Source organism: Notamacropus eugenii, chromosome 4 (assembly GCF_028372415.1).
Source record: "Notamacropus eugenii isolate mMacEug1 chromosome 4, mMacEug1.pri_v2, whole genome shotgun sequence".
Taxonomy (NCBI): domain Eukaryota; kingdom Metazoa; phylum Chordata; class Mammalia; order Diprotodontia; family Macropodidae; genus Notamacropus; species Notamacropus eugenii.
In genome coordinates, this window is record NC_092875.1 from 235,435,482 (window position 1) to 235,456,222 (window position 20,741).

Below are 20,741 nucleotides of genomic sequence, written 5' to 3' on the forward strand. Positions count from 1 at the left end.
GACAAGGTGAAATGAGAGAATTAAAAAAAGGAGGGGACAGGGCAGGATAGAGGGCAATATAGTTAGTATTACACAACATGATTATTATGGAAGTCTTTTGCACAATGACACATATACAGCCTGTATTGAATTGTTTGCCTTCTCAGTGGGGATGGGTAGGGAGGGAGGGGGAGAGAGAAGTTGGAATTCAAAGTATTAGAAACAAATGTTGAGAATTATTATTGCATATAACTGGGAAGTAAGAAACACACATAATGGGGCACAGAAATTTATCTTGCCCTGCAAGAAAAGAGACAAGATGGGGATAAGGGAAGGGCAGGGTGTCATAGAAGGGAGGGTGCATTGAGGGAAGGGGTAATCAGAATGTAAGGTATTATGTGGTACGGGAGGGGAGAGATGGAGAGAAAAATTGCAAGTCAAAATTTTGTGGAAAGGAATGGAGAAATCTAAAAATAAGTAAATAAATACAATTTAAAAAAATACCTTATGAGGAATGCAGTATTATCAGCCCCTTTTACACATAAGGAAACTGAGGGTAAGAAAGGTTAAGTGACCTGCCCAGCATCCCACTAATAGTAAGTATCTAAGGTTTCTCTACGTCATATTCTCCACCCACTGTTAACTAGTGGCCACAATCTGTAAAAGCTATGCAAGGTATTAAACCTCAAAATAGTCTGAAATGCTAAGCTCAATATACTTAACCAAATAAGAGATAGAGAAAATCACAGATGATTAAGGAAAAAATTTTCATTACATAAAACTTACAAGCTTTCTCTTAAGCAAAATCAAATCAACTGCAATAAGAGAAACTAATGAATTTGACAAAAAAAGGTATATCAATTATACGTAAACAAAGGCTGATAAATAAGATATGTGCATATATATGTATATATTTATGTGTATATATGTATAAATATACATGTGTGTATGCATTCACATACACATATATATGTGTGTGTATGTAAATGACACAAAGGATGCCCCAAATGTCCTAGTGCAGTTTTTAAAACTACACTAAGACTTTTGGGAAATTCTGTATATAAAACCAAATAGTCAAAGGATTCCTACAGTTTGTAAAGAAATGGTGCACCAACAACAATGTGAAAAATATGCTGTCACTAATAAGACAGAAATACAAATTAAAACAATTCTGCTGTTTCACCTCATTCAAAAAGACTAAAAAATATGACAAAGTATTAGAAGGAATATGGAAGGAATTGTAGAAAGATAGGCAAATTAACATACTATTAATGGAACTGTCAATTGGTACAACTATTCTAGAAAACAATTTGGAATTGTGTGAGGAAAAAAAATCACTAAGCCATTGTATCTTTTGAGGTAGTGATTCTACTACAGGACACATGCTCAAAAGGAGGTCAAAGACAATAAGGAAACACCTATATCGCATACATCAAAAAAAAAATATTCATAGCAGCACTGTCCATAGTAGCAAAAACTGGAGAAGCAGCATCACACAGCAGACAGAGATCCAGCCTTGAAACCAAGAATAGTTAAAGTCCTACCTTTGCCATACTGGCTATATGATATGTAACTGTGTGACATGGGCATGTGACAGTATTCTAGGAAGATCTCTAGCAAAGTAAGCTTCCATGGGAAGAGAGATACCAATTAGAATACAAATACAATTACTATCCCTAAAAAACCTGCAAATGTAATGGGAGGATGGCTCACCAAATTGTAGCATCTGAATTAAAGGGAATACTATTGAGCTATAAGGAATGACTCATGTCAGGCATTCATAGAAATCCAAGCATCTTTCTATCTGATTTTCTTTGGCACCCTTCCTCTTCTCCTCAAACAGAAACCATGCTGATCAGGTTCACTGAGACCATGTCTCATTCCTCCTCAGGAGAATTACTCTACTAAGACATCCTGATAGGTGGATAATTAAAAATATCTCATCTAATCCATTACATCCAAATGGCTCCAGACCATGTTTCACAAGCCATTCAGACTGTCACCAGAAAATTGGACCCAATTGGGAATCTTGTCATCTGTACTATTGCTGTATACTTCCAACAACTCCCATCTTGTTTGCCAATGTGTGCTATTTGCCCTATTAGAAGTTAACTTCCTTGAGAGCAAGGGGTATCCCACCTTTCTAGCTGTATTTGTCATACCTCCCACTGTGTCCCACTGTTTTTTCTTCTTTCTTTCTTTCATTAATGGGAAGATTATACAAACTGGTGCAGAATAAAGGAAGCATAACCAAGGGGACATGATAATACACAAAGGCTTCAGTAATACAAACGAAAACAACCAAACTCTAATTGTCATAACTCATCTTGGTGCTTGAAAAGAAGATGTGAAACCTATTCTCTTCTCTTCATAGAAGGGTGAGGGTTTTCTTTAGCTGGCGTTTTTTCCTACATTACAAGATACTGTCCAGTGAGAGTGTGGGAATAATAGGGAATAACTGTGATAGAAAAAACAGAAAGGATTATAAAAGAAAGCACCAATAGGTACATTAAAAAATGTACATCTCAGAACTTTATCCCTTCACACTACTGTTTGGAAATCTGCTGAAATGAAGATACTTCTAGAAGCGGGTAACAGCTTATGCTGTTAACAGTCATTTATCTTACAATGCGGGGAGGGACAGCTGAAGTGAATGTAAGAATACCAGATTTCAGGGGTGATAGGAGAGAGAACCTACAGGGGACAAAAGAATCATGTAGCTTGATAAAATCTATAATTCACTTAATTTACAATTTTGCCTCTAACCAGCTAAATCTTTACATCACAAACAAAAATTACCTACCATTTAAAAACTATAAGGATATTGGAGATGTCTCAATTCTTTATTAATAATAGTGACTGATATTGATATGGTTGTATATCACTGCCTTGCATGAGTCTCACAAAACTCTTGTGAGGTATATTCCTCAGGTATTATCATTCCCATTTTACAGAGAAGGTTGTTGTTTCTACCTCATCCATCAGACTGGAAAAGATGACCAAATACAGAAATAGTCAAAGTGGGAGGAATTGTAGAAAGACAGGTAAATTAATAAACTATCAATGGAACTATGAATTGGTTCAACTGACTTGCCTATAATTATAAAATTCCAGACATGTGTAATTCACAGATTTGAACCCAGATATTTTTCCTGAATCCAAGGCCAGCACTCTCCTCTACCATAATTTGTCTCTTAAATTCATGTTCTTACAACTGAGTTATTTTTCTTTTCCCTTTTACAGGTAAACCTAAATGTGTGCCCTCTAGATCAACACTACCACAAAGAAATTTGCTGGAAGCTAAAAAATCTCATCCTCTTCAAGGGAACTCTTTTCAGAATTCCTTGCCAAGGAGTAGAAATGACTGGTTTGAATTTCATTTCTATTTAGTCCTTCTGGTGCAGATGCTAATGAAGTGTGAAATGGTCGCAACTTAAGCAGCTGGAGAGGGAGAGAAGTAAAGGACTTGAAAAATCAGCACCTGAATAATTCAAAGCTCTATTTATCCATCAATCAATCCATCTATCCATCTACCCATCTGTCCATCTATCTATCTGTGACAAACAGAGGCACAGACATGGAGGATCATTTTTATACTTTCGGATATGTCTGATCTTTCTATTGTTTCTCAGGACATTCTCTAACTCTTTAAAGAAAATACGCTTACAATGCTTAGTTTTGGCACCTTGCTATCACTCATACTTTCTAGGTGGACAAGCACAAACCAGAGAGTGTGTGGTACCATGGAAAATATCTACTCTCTTTGGAGTCAGAGGATGTGACTCAACACACTTCTCACTGGGAAGACCCATAAAACCATTAGTTTCCTCATTTGTAAAATTAAGGAAGGCAAACAAAATGGGATCCAAGGTTTCTTTTAGTTATAAATTTGTGACCCAACAAAACAGACATTTGAACTTAACTGTGACCATAATCACAAAATAATGGTTTTCACTTAATGCTTATAGCTGCTCTCTGTATGAATTAAATTATATATATACATACACACACAAAAATAGATATCGGACTTTCTATGTACATAGACACATATGTATGCCTTTACATGTACATTTATATATTTAGAAATATTTGATATTTCTATTAATTCCATACTTTAAACTAATTAATTAATTCTATAAATAATAAATATTAATTTGAGGCTAGAGTGACAAAAGTGTGATTATGCTTCTAGTTATATCTTATAGTAAGTATATCACTTGATTTCTACATTGAGTTCTATCCAGAACACACTCAAGAACCAAGAAATGAACTTACAAACCTTTTAAAAAGCTTAAAGAGATGTTACAAAGTTGATGTACGAATATATATAGGCACTTCACAGGAGTGAAATGCTACATTCTAAATTCTACATGCTACATTCTAAATTCTAAATGCTACAATTAGGTTTAAGAAACTCTGGGTCAGTATCTATTCAAAAGCACTGGGATAAATGGAGTGTTCAGGATAGTCTTTTATATCTATGCCTACATTTGGCACAGATGAATTTTTAGACAGATAGATACATAGACAGACAGACAGACAGACAGACAGACAGACAGATAGATAGATAGATAGATAGATAGATAGATAGAATGAATTATTCAGATAGTTCTGAATTATTCATGTGCTGACTTTCCAGCTTCTTTACATCTCTCCCTCTCCAGCTGCTTACTGAACCCTTTTTAGGGTTGCTCATCCATCGTTGGTGTCCACCTTCACCCAACTCTCACCTGTGACTCCAGGAAGGGTAGCATGAACATCTTCCACACTGTAGTAAAACCAAATTAGCAGACAAGTGAAACCAGGCTGAGGGTAACTGATAGATCTCAAACCTGTGCGTGAGTTAGAGGGATGTCCACCCCAAGCATGTAAAGACTTTCCCCAGTGGAATGGACAGATGAGAACAATTTGTTCCAACAGCCATGAGGAGGCTGAAGCTGGCACTGTGGAATGCTTAGAATTTGGTCAAGCACTGCAGATACGAACGTCATCCACTGCACCCTGGCCAAGTCACTTAACCCTATTTATCTCAGTGTCCTCATCTGTAAAATGGTCTGGAGAAGGAAATGGCAAACCACTGCAGTATCTCTTCCAAGAAAACTCCAAACGGGATCACAAAGAGTTGGACATGACCAAAAAACAACTAAACAATTATAATTAGCTCATTTTAAGTTTGGGGCAATGTAATGACATCTCAGGTTCATGTGGTTGTCTGTTATGATGCTTTAGGGAGTTTATTAAATAAAAAGTTAGGAGTACAATCAAAATTGCGCTGAACTCCCAGTTATGAAAATTCCTAACATTAAGCAGAAGTCTGGCTCTCTCACTATTTTTTTATCAGTCTCTAACTCTTGACATCTTTGTGGAATTAGCAAAATTCAGGTTACCAGAAACATCTGAGTAAATTAACAGGAAAGTATGCTATAATGTTGTTAACACAGACACTGGGGGGGAAAGGCTGACCTTTTCTGGGAAGTTCCCTCAGTCCTTGAGGAAAAGGTACAACTGGTGAAAGTATCAGTCAAGTCTTCTGCTGCACGATGCTTGTAAGGTCCATGGACCTTCTTCACCCTAGCCTTAAGCTTTCTTTCTCTTTCTCCTTCCAATGACTGCTCTTGAGTTTCTGGTTCTTTCTGGTTCAGTTTTGCATGACCTAGCTCCTCCCACTCTATTATCAGACTGTCAAAATCTTTTCCTGATTCTTAACTCATGCAGGAGCTTTCACATAGGCTCTTCAGAACACATCCAAGCCACACACCCAATCAAAGAAGAATTCTTATTGCACCTAATTTTGATTTGTAGATTTAATCAAGAAGTGTTCCTACTTTAATCAGCAATCCATGGACTCTCACTCACCCTTCCATTAAGAAATGAACATGAGGATGAAGTAGATTCCAGGCATGAAGGATAAACATCTCAAAGGAATAGAGAGAAGAAAAGAGCGGGGAGAAGCAAGAAGGCCAATTTGACGAGGAAATATACAATAATGTTGGGAACAGTAAGTGGGGGCCAGGTTGTGAATGACTTTAAAAACCAAGAGAGGAGTTTATACTTTATCCTTTAGGTAAGTGGTTCAAACTTTTGAATCTCAGAATTCCTTTATGCTCAAAAATTATGGAGGACCTCAAAAAACTTTTGTTTACAGGGATTATATCTCATTAGAAATGAAAACTGATAAAATTTAAAATATTTATTAACTCATTTAAAACCCATTACAAGTATTTTATGAAAAAAATGTTTTTCCAAAAAAAATCATGAGAAGAGTGACATTGTTTTACATATTTTTGCACATATCTTTAATGTCTGATTTAATAGAAGACAACTAAATTCTCATTGCTATAGTATATTCTTTGAGTTGAAGTAAAGAAAATTTGTCCTCACATACATAAGTGGTTAGAGAAGGGAGAAGTGTTTTAATAGGTAAATAAATTCTTAGTAGTATTATGAAAACAATTTTAACCTCTCAGACTCCCTGAAAGCGCTTCTGGGATGTGCACACCAGACACTGAGAAGCACTGCTTTTAGGCAATGTTGCTAGTCATTTCAGTCATGTCCCACTCTTCATGACCCTACTTGGGATATTCTTGGCAAAGGTATAGAGTGGTTCGTAATTTTCTTCTCCAGTTCATTTCACAGATCTAGAACTAAGGCAAACACGGTTGAGGGACCTGCCCTGAGTCATAGAGCTACTAATTAATCAAGGGTGGATTTGAACTCAGGAAGATAAGTCTTCCTGATTCTAGGCTCTGCACTGTGCCACCTCCCTGCCCCTGTTTTAGGCAATAGGGAGCTATTTATTGAACTCTGGAATAATAACCAGACTGACTGCGAATAGGAGGGATTGGACATGAGTCATGAAGAGGCTAATTAGGAGGCTAATACAAGAATACAGAAAAGAGGTATTAAGGTCCTGACCTAGGATGGTGACTCCACAATTAAACAGAAAGGGAGGTCACCCAAGAAACTTTTGTGAAAGTAGAAACCAAGACTTTACCTCTACTGTTCATTCAAAACTACAAATGTTAGGGGCAGATATTAAATAAAACACATCAGCAAAAAATTAACACTGTTAATTTATTCTTCTCCCTTCATTGTTACAGGGCTTATTCTGTTGACTGCTATTACAGTATATCATACTTTATTTTTAAAAATCCATAAAAAAAACAATTACCAGGTCATTAGCATGTACTTTTGCAAAGGAATTTAAAAGTATCTCTTACAGAACTGTCAAAGTGTTATTAGCCAAGAAGTAGAAAGCATATACTGCTTTTGGCAATTGCCTTTGGTTTCAGACACTGATGGAAACCACTGAAAGATTGCTGATGGTATAAATGACATTCTGTGGATACAATCCACTACTAATTGGGGCATGGATGTTAATTAGAGTACTTTGAATTAGTGCAGAGGTAAATTCAGAAGCAGTAAAAGGGGGGGATGGCCTGTTCAAGTGTGTGAAAAATAGAAACAGGACCTATGATTTCAGGGACATGGGGAACTCCCAGATAAGGAGCCCTTCTCTACTCATTAAGGGAAAACACATTCCCTACAACTTAAAATTCTTAGAAAATTACCTAGAGAACGAAGAGTTTAAGTACCTTGAGTAGGGTCACACAACTACTAGGTGTTTGAATTAGGTCTCCCTGGACCAAAGGTCTGCTCTCTACCCATCATACTACATTTCATAATGTAATGCTCAGTATTTACATCTGAGGTCCAATAGGAGTATTAAAGTTTATGTCCTTTAAGCAATTATATCTGCAAAAGAATTTTATTATTTTGATGCGTTCCAAATTCATTAAAAATACGTTGCCTTTTGGCAGATCTTTTTGAGAATTAGGAAATTGTTCATTTTTTCTCTTGGAAATAAACTTAAATTAAAAGTAAATTATGTCCCATTCAATTAGTTCTTTTGTCTTTATTAGTTCTAAATCATAGGCGCACTTAGTTATGATCTCACTTCCCTAGAGTACTTTTAGCTCGACAGTGTATGTCCAATTACATAGGGCTAACAAACTGCAGCTTTTGACTGTTGGTAATATAACTATCAACTATTTTTCATGGAAAGGAGAGAAGTTCCGATAGTTTTTATATATATATATATATAGTCTTTTTAAAATGGTAAATATCCAGGCTTTCCATTGAAAAAAAATCTGAGTATTCAGGTCCACTGACTTTTCCCCACAGAACATTTAAAAAGCATCACACTGTGACTTTTAGTATAACTCAAGACAGAGATACATGCCACCACCCATCTAACATGATTTGGCATTCAAAAAATGGAAGAGTCTTAAGTATTGGAAGAGAACTTAGTAAAGTTCATCTCCTTACCTGAACCACACAAAATATTAAGAGGAACTTTAAAATGGGTTACCCTGAGAGTCACCTCATTTGGCTAACTCGAAAGAATTATAAATTCAAATTAATTCAGTTAATTTGAAAATAATTCAAAACCTGTGTTGATGAAAGTTTGAATAACATGACACACTTTGCTCAAAAATTTAAAAAAGAATGCCCTGCTAGCCAATGGTATTTTACCTGGGACACTGTAGTTCTTTAAGCTTCAACGTAGGTTCCCAAATAACCATGTCCATATGCAGTAAATCCAGCTCCAAGAGTGTATAAATTATTCCAATTATGTTCCCCTGAGTCATTCCATGTTAAGGAAAATAGATGGGTACAGGAGGTAGAGAAATTATAACATACCATACATCCAAAACTCAAACTGTAGGAATTATCAGAAGCCACAGCTTTGAAGGTATGCGTTTGCTTTTTTTTAATGTAAGCTGAAATACATAGGTGAAATCTGAAATTTGCAAACTAATAATACTAGCTAGCTTTCACATAGTGCTTACTCTGTCCCAGGCACTGTGCTAAACACTTTACAAGTATTATCTCCTTTTATTTTCACAATAACCCTGGGAAGTAGGTGTTACTATTATCCTCATTTTTGAGATGAGGAAACTGAGGCAAACAGAGCTTAATTGACTGGCTCAGGGTTACATGGCTAGGAAACGTCTCCGGCTGGATTTCTTTCTGACTCCAGATCCAGCACTCTATCCATCCTGTCATCTAGACGCCCCTAATAAATAAATGAATACTAAATACAAATAATACTATAAGATACTAACTTCTATTTTAACCAGTCCATTCCCTGATATGTCACTATTAGCTCCAGATAATTGGGAGAGTAAGTATGATATCTGCAAGATTACTACGCCTCTCTAAATCATAGTAAAAGTTCTATTTTTTTCTCCTATTCATCTTACCTTTTGCCCCCAGTCAACAGACACCTGTCTAGGGAAAGTTCCAAAAAGGCTCACATTGTCACAAAAGTCATCCATTTTAAAACTTTAAAAACCTATTAATTCACTGAAACCTAAAGACATTGTTTCATCTCCCAAGTGTTTCATCAAGGTCCTGAGGGAGCATCTATGCAAAACACAATTATCACAGTAATTAAAAAGTTGTAATGGCTCTTTTCTTAAAAGACTAATGATATTAATTCTAAGGAAGGCATCATGTCACACTTTCCCATTGTTATTGCTGTCATGATTTTGTCAGCCTTTTCTCTTAACTCTTAGGGCCAGACACCTATAAGTAAAATCACATAGCATCTTAAAATCCCATTGTGAAATCCAACGCAACACTGCTGACCTCATTTTTTCATCAAGCTACCACTTATTTAATGGCTTAGATGACATTGGCTGAATATATTTACAAAGAGAGGATACTAGTCTAATGAGAGTTTTGGTTGCCCATGCCCAGAACATCTAACATGGAAGAGACTCCGATTCTGGGAGGAGACTGCCTCCATTCTCCTACACCTCAGATGAAAGCAGCCATTTGTCACTGGCTGAGTAGATACAACAGGGACACACTCTCTCTCTTCTGCTGCATCCACAAAGGATGAGGGACCAACTTCACCCATAGTTTAGGCACTATGAACTTAACTTGTAAAGGGGGAAGGGCTCTCTTTCCTTGCTCTCCCTTTTTATTCTATGGCCCCAAGAAACAGGCTTGCGGTTGGCTTTTTGTTTGTTGAATAGTTTTATTCCAGCCCAGATGAGGGCAACTGGTGCCAAGGATTCAAATGCAAGGTAAAATGGGGGAGGGTGCTACTGAATTCAAGTTTGGGACTGTGCTAAGGAACTGAGATAAACTATGAACTTAATGCCCTCTCCCACCTCTGGAGACTGGGTTGGGGTGGAGTGTGCAATTTGAAGCAAATATCCCTTTGCAAAAGCTAATCAGACTGGCAAAAGGTTAAACGGAACTGGGTTTTAAGGATGGCTGCCCTACAATTGGGACAACCCCATCTTTAGGGCTGTAAGAACTAAGGTGGTTGCTACATGAGTAAAGATAAGGTAAAGTATGTTGTAGCTATAGAAAAAGCAATATTTAACGGCCAGTTGGATATGTAGAATAATGGAGAATGAGAAGCCAAGGATGATGCTGAGGTAATGAACCCAGGAGATCTGTGTAAGTTTTATAACTTGCCTAATTATTACTTTAGCAGTGTGTGTATATGTGTCTGTGTATGTATATACATATGTGTCTGCATGTCTGTGTGCATATACATACATACAAGTATGTATATGTGTAACATATAAATAAGTAAATACACCATTTACGTAAACATGATCTATACATACTTCAATTTATAATGAAGGTTCATGAAAAAAAATCTTATGATGGAGCACATGATCAAAAAAGTTTGGGAATCATTGGACTAGACAACCTGGTTATAAACAACCAAATTGAGTTTCAAGAAATCACAAAAGAAAACTGCTTAAATACCTTAGAATCAGGTGGTAAAATAAAAATGGAAAGAATCCACCCATTACCTCCTTGAAGAGGTCCCAAAATGAAAACTCCCAAGAATACTAAGCCAAATTCCAGAGCTCTCAGGTAAAAGAGAAAATATTAAAAGTAGACAAAAAGAAACTATGGAGATATAGTCAGGATCCCACAAGATTTAGCCCCTCCCACTTTGAAGGAGTGGAAGGCTTGGGAAATGACATCTTAGAAGGCAAAGGAGTTAAGATAACAATCAAGAACAACTTAGCCAGCAAAACTCAGTATAATCCTTCAGGGTAAAAAAAAAGACACTTAATGAAATACAGTATTTTCCAGCATTCCTGATGAAAAGACTAGAAATGAACAGAAATTCTGATCTTCAAATACAAGAGTCAAGAGATGCATAAAAATGTAAACCTGAAAGAGAATTCATAAGGACCTCAACAAGTTAAACTGTATACATTCCTCTATAGGGAGATGATACATGTAATTCCTAAGAACTTTTTCATTATTAGGTCAGTTAGAAGGAGTCTACACCGATAGAGGGCACAGACATGAGTTGACTACACTGGAATGATCTCCAAAAATAAAGGAAGGGATGAGAAAGAGGGATGCACTGGGAGAAGGAGGAAGGGAAAGGAAGAATGGAAAAAATTTTCTCACATAAAGAGAGGTGAACAAGGAAGTGTTTTTACAGAGGAGGGGAAAATGAGGGGGCAGGCAACACTTGAACTCACTTTCAAGTGAACTGGTTTAAAGGGAGAAGAATACATACATACATATATACATATACACATACATACATACATGAGATAAGAGTGGTGCAGATTATGGGAGGCAGTGATTAGAAGTAGTATAGACCTTTGAGGAGGGAAAGGGCAAAATGAGAGAGAGAACGATAAACAGAAGAAAATAGGATGGAGGGAAAAGGAGAAATATTAAGTGCATCCTTTTTTAGAGCATAATGCAATAGAAATTGCATTCAATAAAAGGCTATAGGAGTACAGACTAGAAATTAATTAGAAACAAAATAATCTCATCCTAAAGAATGAGCAATATTAAATAACAAATAATAGAAAAATCAATAATTTCATTAAAGATAATGACAAGATAACATACCAAAATCAGTAAATTAAGCCCTAATTTATACCTTTCACCAATTTCTGAAATGTGAACGTTCCCATTGAAATTTTTAACAATTTTTTCTTAAACTGTTTTAAAGCTGGCTGTAGCATACTTCTGACTAAAATCCATTTTTCTTGAGTCCCCTGAACACAATCTTGAATCGGTCTCTTGATTAACAATATTTCCTCTCAAAGTCTTCAAATTTCCAACAGAAAATTATCCATTAAGTATTAAAATAATTTACATTTAAAAGAAATTATAATAACTATAATAGGAATACATTATCCAACCTTCAATGGTATTCAAACACAAATATTGGCACATTCCCTAAAGCCAGACACAGGCTTAAAAAAAAAAAAGAATTTTAAGTGAACAATGGAAATGACTTGTTTTTCTTTTCACTGCTACAAATTGGCAAAATAAAATAAATTCTACTAAAATGAATCTTTGCCTTGCTTTCTCCCATGTCTGGAATGTTCTCCCTCCTCATTTCTGCCTACTAGTTTCTCTGGCTTCCTGCAAGTCCCAACTAACATTCTATGTGTATGCTCGTACTTCGTTGCCGAAGAAGACCATGCCATCTGAGAAATAATGACATGACTTGCACTTGACTTTGTTTCGAGTGAGGGAGGGGTGTGCAGGTCACCAGCCTCACTTCTCCTCCAGAGCCATCTGAACCTAGTGACCAGATATTCATCAGGATGACTGGAGATGACCCAGGATGAGGCAGTTGGGGTTAAGTGACTTGCCCAATGTCACACATCTAGTGAGTGTCAAGTGTCTGAGGTGAGATTTGAACTCAGGTCCTCCTGACTCCTGTACTGGTGCTCTATCCACTGCACCACCCAGCTGCCCAATTAACATTCTACTTTCTACAGGAAGCCTTTCCCAGTCCCCCTTAATTCTGGTGACCTCCCTCTCCCAATTATTTCCTAATTTCCCTACATATAGCTTGTTCGAAAATATTTGTTTGCTTGTAATCTTCCTCATTAGATTTTGAGATTCTTGAGGACAGGGACTGTCTTTTGTCTCTTTTTGTATTCCCAGGTGCTTAGTACAATACGTAACACACAGAAGGTGCTTAATAAATGTTTATTGACTGATAATATCACTTGAGAATACAAAAGAATCAATCCTCAACACTGAATTTAATTCTGACCAACATGGAACACTGGTTTGCAAGTTTTGTAAACCTAGCAAGAAAGTATGTTATCTTACAGTACATAACAGTCCATGAAGGAATTCTGGGTATTCTAAGATCAGTATCTTTAGAAAATCAAAGGTCAATAATTTCAGAGAAAAAGCGCCAGTATCGTTCCACGACTAAAGACACTAAAACATCTAACAGAACAAGAAGAAACACAGACTCTACAGTAAAATAAGAGATTTGAGCAACATAATCACTAATTATCTCAGTGAAATGAAATAATGCATCTCAGGAGATAAAGAAAGCTTACTGAAGAATTCACTAGACTTTAAAGAGACGTGCAATTACAAATGGAGAATATATGCGAAGAAAAAATATAGAAAGAAGAACAGATTCACAAAAATAAAATCAAGAAGGTTGTTTCATAAGAAGTCAGGCTCTTAAAAAAAGTTAACTGCAACAATAAAGGGCTTTTAAATCTGTAGCTGGAATAAGAAGAATGCAAGAGGAGGCTCAGTTCTTAAGACTGTAAAATGTTAACCATTTAAAATAAAAATAACAAAACTCAACTGTTATCTTGTTTCTTTTAGTCTCTCTTCAGGGAATCCAATACTTTTAAATTACTTTTTTTTTTTCAATTCAATTTTTTTTTCTCCCCCACCACCATTGGGGGAAGAGAAAGAAAGGAAAAACAAAACTCTTGTACCAAACATACATAATCAAGCAAAATAAAATGACCATATTAGCCATATCTCAAAATGTGTATTTGATTCTGTATGCTTAGTCCATCACCTCTCTGACTGGGAAGTGAGTAGCACTATGCATCATTGGTCTTTGGAGTTGATAAAAAAGGAAAAATGGCAAATACTAAAGTGGGAACATTGATGCACTGCTGGAATAAGAATAATTTTCAAACTGAGAAGGTTCAAAGAAATGGTTAAGAAAGAACTGAAGTCAGTAATATAAGAGGAAGTGATAAAAGAGTACTTAATTGCTTGAGATTAGTTCAAGTTTTTAGACACAGATAAATCTCATCCCAGGATACTAAGAAACCTTGAACATGTGACCACAGAAACACTGTTTGTAACCTTTCATGGTGCATAGAATTTAGTAAAGACTCATGATCCTGTTTTCTAAAAAAAAAAGGAAAAGGCATATTTTAGGAACTGGGAACTATGTGTCTTGATACATATCTATGAAAAGAGAAAAAAAGTTTTTCCATCATCCTCTCAACTCTTCAGGTCATGGTTTTGAGAGGAAGCCTAACAAGTGATTGGATGTGATGGCAAGTCTATGCAACCAATTTTCCTTGTATTACACATATTTTCAAATTTCAAGAGGCATTGCCACGTATTTATTTTAACAAGTCTGTATACATGGATAAAGTTTGTGTCTGTGGTTCCCTCATGGGCTAAACACAAAGATACCCACATATGGATAAACTGACGTCCATTTGTTTTCTTTTCAGTTTTTACTGGGTATTTTTTACTTTTACATCATCTTCTTTTTATAACATATCCCAGTCCCCTTCCAAAGAGCCAATCCTTGTGATAAACAATGAGGGGAAAAAAGACAGCTCAGCCAAACTAAGCGACATAAGAACCCAATACAATATTGGATGCATTGTTCTATATAAATGGTCTCACACTTCTCCACTATAAGAAGGGAGGGGGCTGTAGTTTCTCTTATCCTTTCTTTGTGACCAAGTTTGGTTATTAAAATTTGACAGTATGTATTTTCAATCATTTATTGCTATTATTCTTTCTGGTTAGTTTTTTCTAGTCACTGTGTATTATTTCCCTGCTATATATATTTTTTCCTGGTAAGTTTGGGTCAGTTCATGTGTGTCTTCCTATTTCTTTGCACTTTTAATATTCATTGTTTCTTATAGAACAGTTATATTCCATTACATTCCTACACTAAAGTTTGTTGAGCTATTCCCCAATAAATAGGCATCCAACTTGTCTCCAGATTCACAACACTACAAAATGTGCTACTTTAATATTTCAGTACATATGAGATGTTTTCTATATTGACCTCTGTGAGATCTATCTAGCTGAGATAATACTGCCAAAATCTGTGTTGGTTTTGATTCTCTCTCTAAAGTGACCTAATTATTGTCGTCATTTGGCTTATTTTCCTATTTCTCCACGACCACTTTCTTCACCAGTTATAATACCTTTATTTTTTCATCCTCAATACCTTCAAGAATCACAATGATAAATATTTTAGAAGATAAAGACTTTTTCCTATAAATACTATCAATGATTAAAAAACCATACAATGGGAAAGGCTATTACTTGTACCGTTGGACTGACTGGCATCAGACATATTGTCTTAACACATATACACTGTCTAAAAGCAAAGATCAATTCAAAATTAAACTTTCACCCTCTGAATTTCTTCTTGATTCATTTAAAAGCAAACTGTTGAGCTATTATAAAGAATGTTTGTTTTTTCTTTTTAAAAGCTGCATTCTCACCAGTTACATTCAATATACAAAAATGTTATAAAATTCTTTGTGAATGTTTGTCAGACATTTGCAAAGTCTCTACATCACGAGTTAAGATTAGAGATACAAAACGAAGAGCAGGGAGGGGAGAACTCAAAGAAAAGGATGACAGTGCATGTAAAACCATCGAACTGTCTATGAATACAAGAGGTTATTGATATAACACATTACTAGACTATAGCAGGAGGCATAACTTTTAAATCAAGGAAGGTGCTCAGGGCTGCATTTTGCAAGGCTATTATTATGCTAGAGAGCATATGAGAAAGGCAACCAGGACATTGAAAGGTATCATGACCATGTCATATGAGAATCATCTGAAGCAACAGCTGACATTTAGCCTAAAGAGAAGACACTGGTAGAACATGATGGCTGCTTCAAGTATTTGAAAAGCTGTCATGCGGAAAAGAGATTTGTTTCATTCTGCATAATCGCAGAGGACAGATTTAAAAGTAATGGGCAGAAGTTGGAGCATGAATTGTTTAAAGAAAAAAAGCTTCTTTTTGATTAGAGCAATCTGAAAGTAGAATGACTTGGTCTTCAATCAAGGCTGAATTACCGCTTGTTGGGCATGTTGGAGATCGCATTCTGGTTCTTCTATGGTTGGAATTAAAATGGCACCTGAGGTCTCTGCTAAGACTAATATTCTGTGATCAGATCCTAACTTCTCTGTCATTTACTGAACTGTTGAATGTCAGCTACTATTTGCAAATATAGGTTATAACAAAATATCTCTAAATACATCATAAAACTCCTCAAAAATTACAAAACTAAATAAATACTCTCATCTAAATCACTTTGGGTTTTTCAAAAACACATATCACGGAATTTTCAGGAGATAGGTTTAGTTATGAAATCAAAAGCAATTGATCCTTCCACTATTTCCTCTGAAAGTTCAGGAATCACTATATATCATACTGGGAGGCCATGACTAAGGTAGGGACAGAGAGAAAAGGTTTTGTAAACTCCATTTCTGTTAAGGATCATTTGAAAGTGGACAAGTCACAAATACATGAACAATGTTCCTTATTCCATCTCTATGTAAGTATATGTAATGATAAATGGCCAAGGGTAGAGGGGAGTGTATCATGGTAGAATAAGTCTGATGACTGCTAAAACAGTTTAGTCACAGAACTTAATGTTATCCATTCACAAAAAATAAAAGGTATAGGTACATTTCCCCATGGATTCACACCATTTATCCTAGCAATATTAAAAAGATCTTTGTGAATTTTATGCCTTACAAGTACTTGGAGGATCTATTCTCCAAATTCAGAAGGAAAACAATATCAACTACAAATTGTAATACCTTTTAAAAAGGGTTTTTCTTTTTCCTCTCCTAACACTAATGATAAAAATGTCTTCTGGAAAAATACACAAAAGAACTTGTGTTTTGAAATTATTTTCTGACAAATGCTGGAGAAGATGTGGAAAAAATGGAACACATTTTTGGAAATCTGAACAAAAATTGGAACAAAAATTGAAATGCACTCTTGGTAGAGTTGTGAACTGATCTAACCATTCTGGAGAACAATTTGGAACTATGCCCAAAAGGTTATAAAAATGTGTGTTGCCATTGATCCAGCAATACTACTTCCAGGTCTATATCTAAAAGAGATTATACAAATGGGGAAAGGACTCACATGTACAAAAATATTTGTAGGAGCTCCTTTTGTGGTGGCAAAGAATCGGAAAATTAAAGGGATTCCCATCTGCTGAGAAATGGCTGAACAAGTTGTGGTATATGAATGTAATGGAATACTATTGTGCTATAAGAAATGATGAGCAGGCAGACTTGAGAAAAACTGAAAAGACTTATGTGAATTGATGCTAAGAGAGCAGAATAAGGAGGACATTGTACACATTAACAGGCACATTATATGATGACTAACTTTGATGGACTTATCCCTTCTTAGCAATGAGAAGATCTACGACAGCTCCAAAAGACCCATGATAGAAAATGCTCTCCACATCTAGAAAAAGAACCATGGAGTCTGAATGCAGACTGAAGCATATTATTTGGGCTCTCTCTTTTTTTGTGTGTTTCTTCTTCTCATGGTTTCTCCCATTGGTTCTAATTCTTCTTCACAAGATGTGTAATATGAAAATAGGCTTAATCTGAATGTCTACGTAAAGCCTATATCAAATGACACTCCACCTTGGGGGGGGGGGCGTGAGGGTGTAGCAGCAAGTACCCTGACACGACCAGGATGGCCTGCTAGCACAGGTTCTTAGATCTGCTCTTCTAAAAGGAAAGCAACTTTTGAAGAGTCAACAATCTTCTTTAATCACATTCACCAAAAGAGAAAATACAAGCAGAGAAATAAAGGCCAACAGGCAGGACTTCTAATTGTCTGACCACAAGCAATACAAACATCACAGATCAGCAGACAGATTTAAATGTCTGACCGTTACACACGTACATAGTTACCGGAGAGACAAGCACCAACATCTAAGTTTTCAAAGCCGGGGGACTCCTTCATGGCTACCTAGAGACTCATCTGACACAGGAACCTTCTTCCAAAGAGTAAGCTCCCAAAGCAAAATCTCACCTCAGAGTATATATACACTTTTCAGAGCCAGAGGGCACCAGGACCCTCATGACCTAGTGCCTCATCAACCATTAAGAATAGGTGTGGGCCGTCCTACAAAATAAGCCTCCCCTAATGAAGCAACTCTCATTAACATTATAGAGAGAAAAGAAGGCGGAGAAAATTTGGAACTCAAAATTTTATGGAAATGAATGTTGATAACTAAAAATAAATAAATTTAATAAAAATTATTTTCCTTATTATTATAATAAAGGATCTATAAGTGAATTAAAAATATTGCAGTAATCACAAGGGACTATTTAAACTTTTCTATTTAAAAGCATCTAACATCCTTTGTTTCTGAAAATAATAGGGCCTATGTGGCTGCATCTCACAAAAAATGACATTTAAATGACATTTAAAATAAACATTTATTTTACCAAAGTAAACCCCACAGATTTCTAATGAAAATGTCAAAATCATGTTGCAAAGTCCTAATATTATATCGTACCTCTTCTTTGTACAGCAAAGTATTATCTTCATAGCAATGTTCTTATAACTCATGCCTGTTTCTGTGTGTAGATTTTTTGGTTGTTTTAATACAAATACATGTTCATTTTTTTTTCCTCTTTCACCTGATATTTTAAGTTTTGAGATGGATAAAATTCAGTGAAGCATAGTCATCTATATCTTCCCAGCTGAAGAAATGAGATCTTTACACAGTCCACAAATCACTCTGTCTGTTTGACAAATAGGTCCAATGCCAATAGCAAGTGGCCCCTCCATGAAATACTCATCAATAATGGTGAGGCTATCCATAATGGTTAAAAGGTTATCCATTCCTTCATAGTCCTATAGGGACTTTCTTTTTGGGAGGGAGGGGAATAAGAACTTTAACTGTAAATGTCACGTCAATGGAACAAAAAATTTGGCCTCCTGTTCTTTCTGAGGATATGGTGATAAAAAAGTAGATAGTTATTTCTACAAAGCTGGGGAGATGGTCTGCTCTATGAAACCTGCCCTATGCTATATGCTAAACACATTGAGACACTGAGATTCATCATCACTGTCCACAAAAGGTAATTAGAGACCTAAGCCACAGTTCCAACCAGTGGTGGGAAGGATAAATCATGCAGCGGAAACCTAGTCCACACAACACAAGGAAAGGAAGTCAAAGGAAGTTCTCACTGTCATTTTGGTAACTCACCAGCACACTTTGTCCTTGTTCTTAGCGCTGGTCCAGGGGATCCAGTTCCTCCTTCCCCTGGTCTGGTGAGCAATACACTGATCTCATATTCAGTGTCAGGATCCAGGTGCCCAATTTTGTAACTCGGTGAATCTACTGGCTGCCTGTCATTCCAGCTTCCACTTGCTGTGCAGTACTCTACCTCGCGCCCAATAATGGGTCCATCCCCATTGATGGAGTTGGCATTCAACTGAATCCACAAGTAAGTTGCTCCCACAGATGCAAGCTGAGGTGGGGCAATGGGAACAGGTGGTTCTGAAACATCAAACCAGACAGGCATTTTACAACCAAAAAGAAATCTTTACTTTCAAAAAAGATGCTTAAGACTTAAAATAATTTTCTTAAATATTTTAAGATAATTTCAAAATGAACTTATAAAGACTACTCAAGTTAACTTTAAAAAGTTTTTAATCATTTTTGAAATCTGGGGATTTTACAAATTTTGAGACTTGAGTTTCTTACAAAGACTATCAACTATTGTTCTCACCAATCTATTTACGAAGCTTAACAATTCTACCTAGATCCTTATCCAGAAAACAAAACCCAGGCTGCCTTTCTCACACTAGTTAAGTGGCAAATGCAGTTTGAAAGAAACCTTCCTAATTGGAGGTGATATTTTATTTTCGCAAGTCTACTTCCCTTCAAGTCATCATCATTTGACAACACCTTTGAAAATATCAAGAAAATGCTTGACCTCTTTCTGGTTATGTGGAACTTCCTCATATCTCTACTGTCACAATAAAATTATTTTAACATATAGCAGAAATTAGTTAATTGTTTCTAAACGGTTCCCATGATGATTTCTCTACTTTTTTCTGTTTAAAATATATTTTGTTTTCCCCCAATCACATGTTACAACAATTATTTAACATTTGGTTTTTTAAATTTTGAATTCTAAATTCTATCCCTCTCTCCCTCCCCCCTTTTCTCTCCTTGACACAGTAAGCAATCAGATATAGATTATATATGTGCAATCATGTAAGACTTTTCCACATTAGTCATTATATACAAGAGGACTCAAAAATAAAAGAATGGAATAAAGTAAAGACTAGCATGCTAAAGTTTATATTCAAACAATATCAGTTCTTTCTCTGGAGGCACATAGTATGCTCCATTATTAGTCTTGGATCATTATTACACTGTTGAGAATAGCTAAGTCATTTACAATTCTTCACTGTACAATATTGCAGTTATTGTGCCCAATGTTCTCCTGGTTCTGTTCACTTTGCATCAGTTCATATATATCCAGATTCTTCTAAATTATCCTGCTTGTCGTTTCTTATAGCACAATAATATTCCATCAAATCATATACCACAGTTTGTTTAAGGATTCCTCAAATGATGGGCATCTCTTCCATTTCCAATTCTTAGCCACCAAAAAAAAAGGCACTATAAATATTTTTGTAC

At 35.9% G+C, this 20,741-nt stretch overlaps 1 protein-coding gene across 8 annotated transcripts in view; it reads right to left on the reverse strand.

Annotated features, from left to right (window-relative positions):
* PTPRM (protein tyrosine phosphatase receptor type M) overlaps positions 1-20,741 on the reverse strand; it is a 984,934-nt gene that overhangs the window by 558,654 nt on the left and 405,539 nt on the right. For all 8 annotated transcript variants that reach the window (XM_072604258.1, XM_072604256.1, XM_072604255.1 and 5 more), the window contains one exon: positions 19,296-19,589. In XM_072604258.1, coding sequence (XP_072460359.1) covers positions 19,296-19,589 — 294 coding nt within the window. The remainder of the gene's footprint in view (positions 1-19,295; positions 19,590-20,741) is intronic.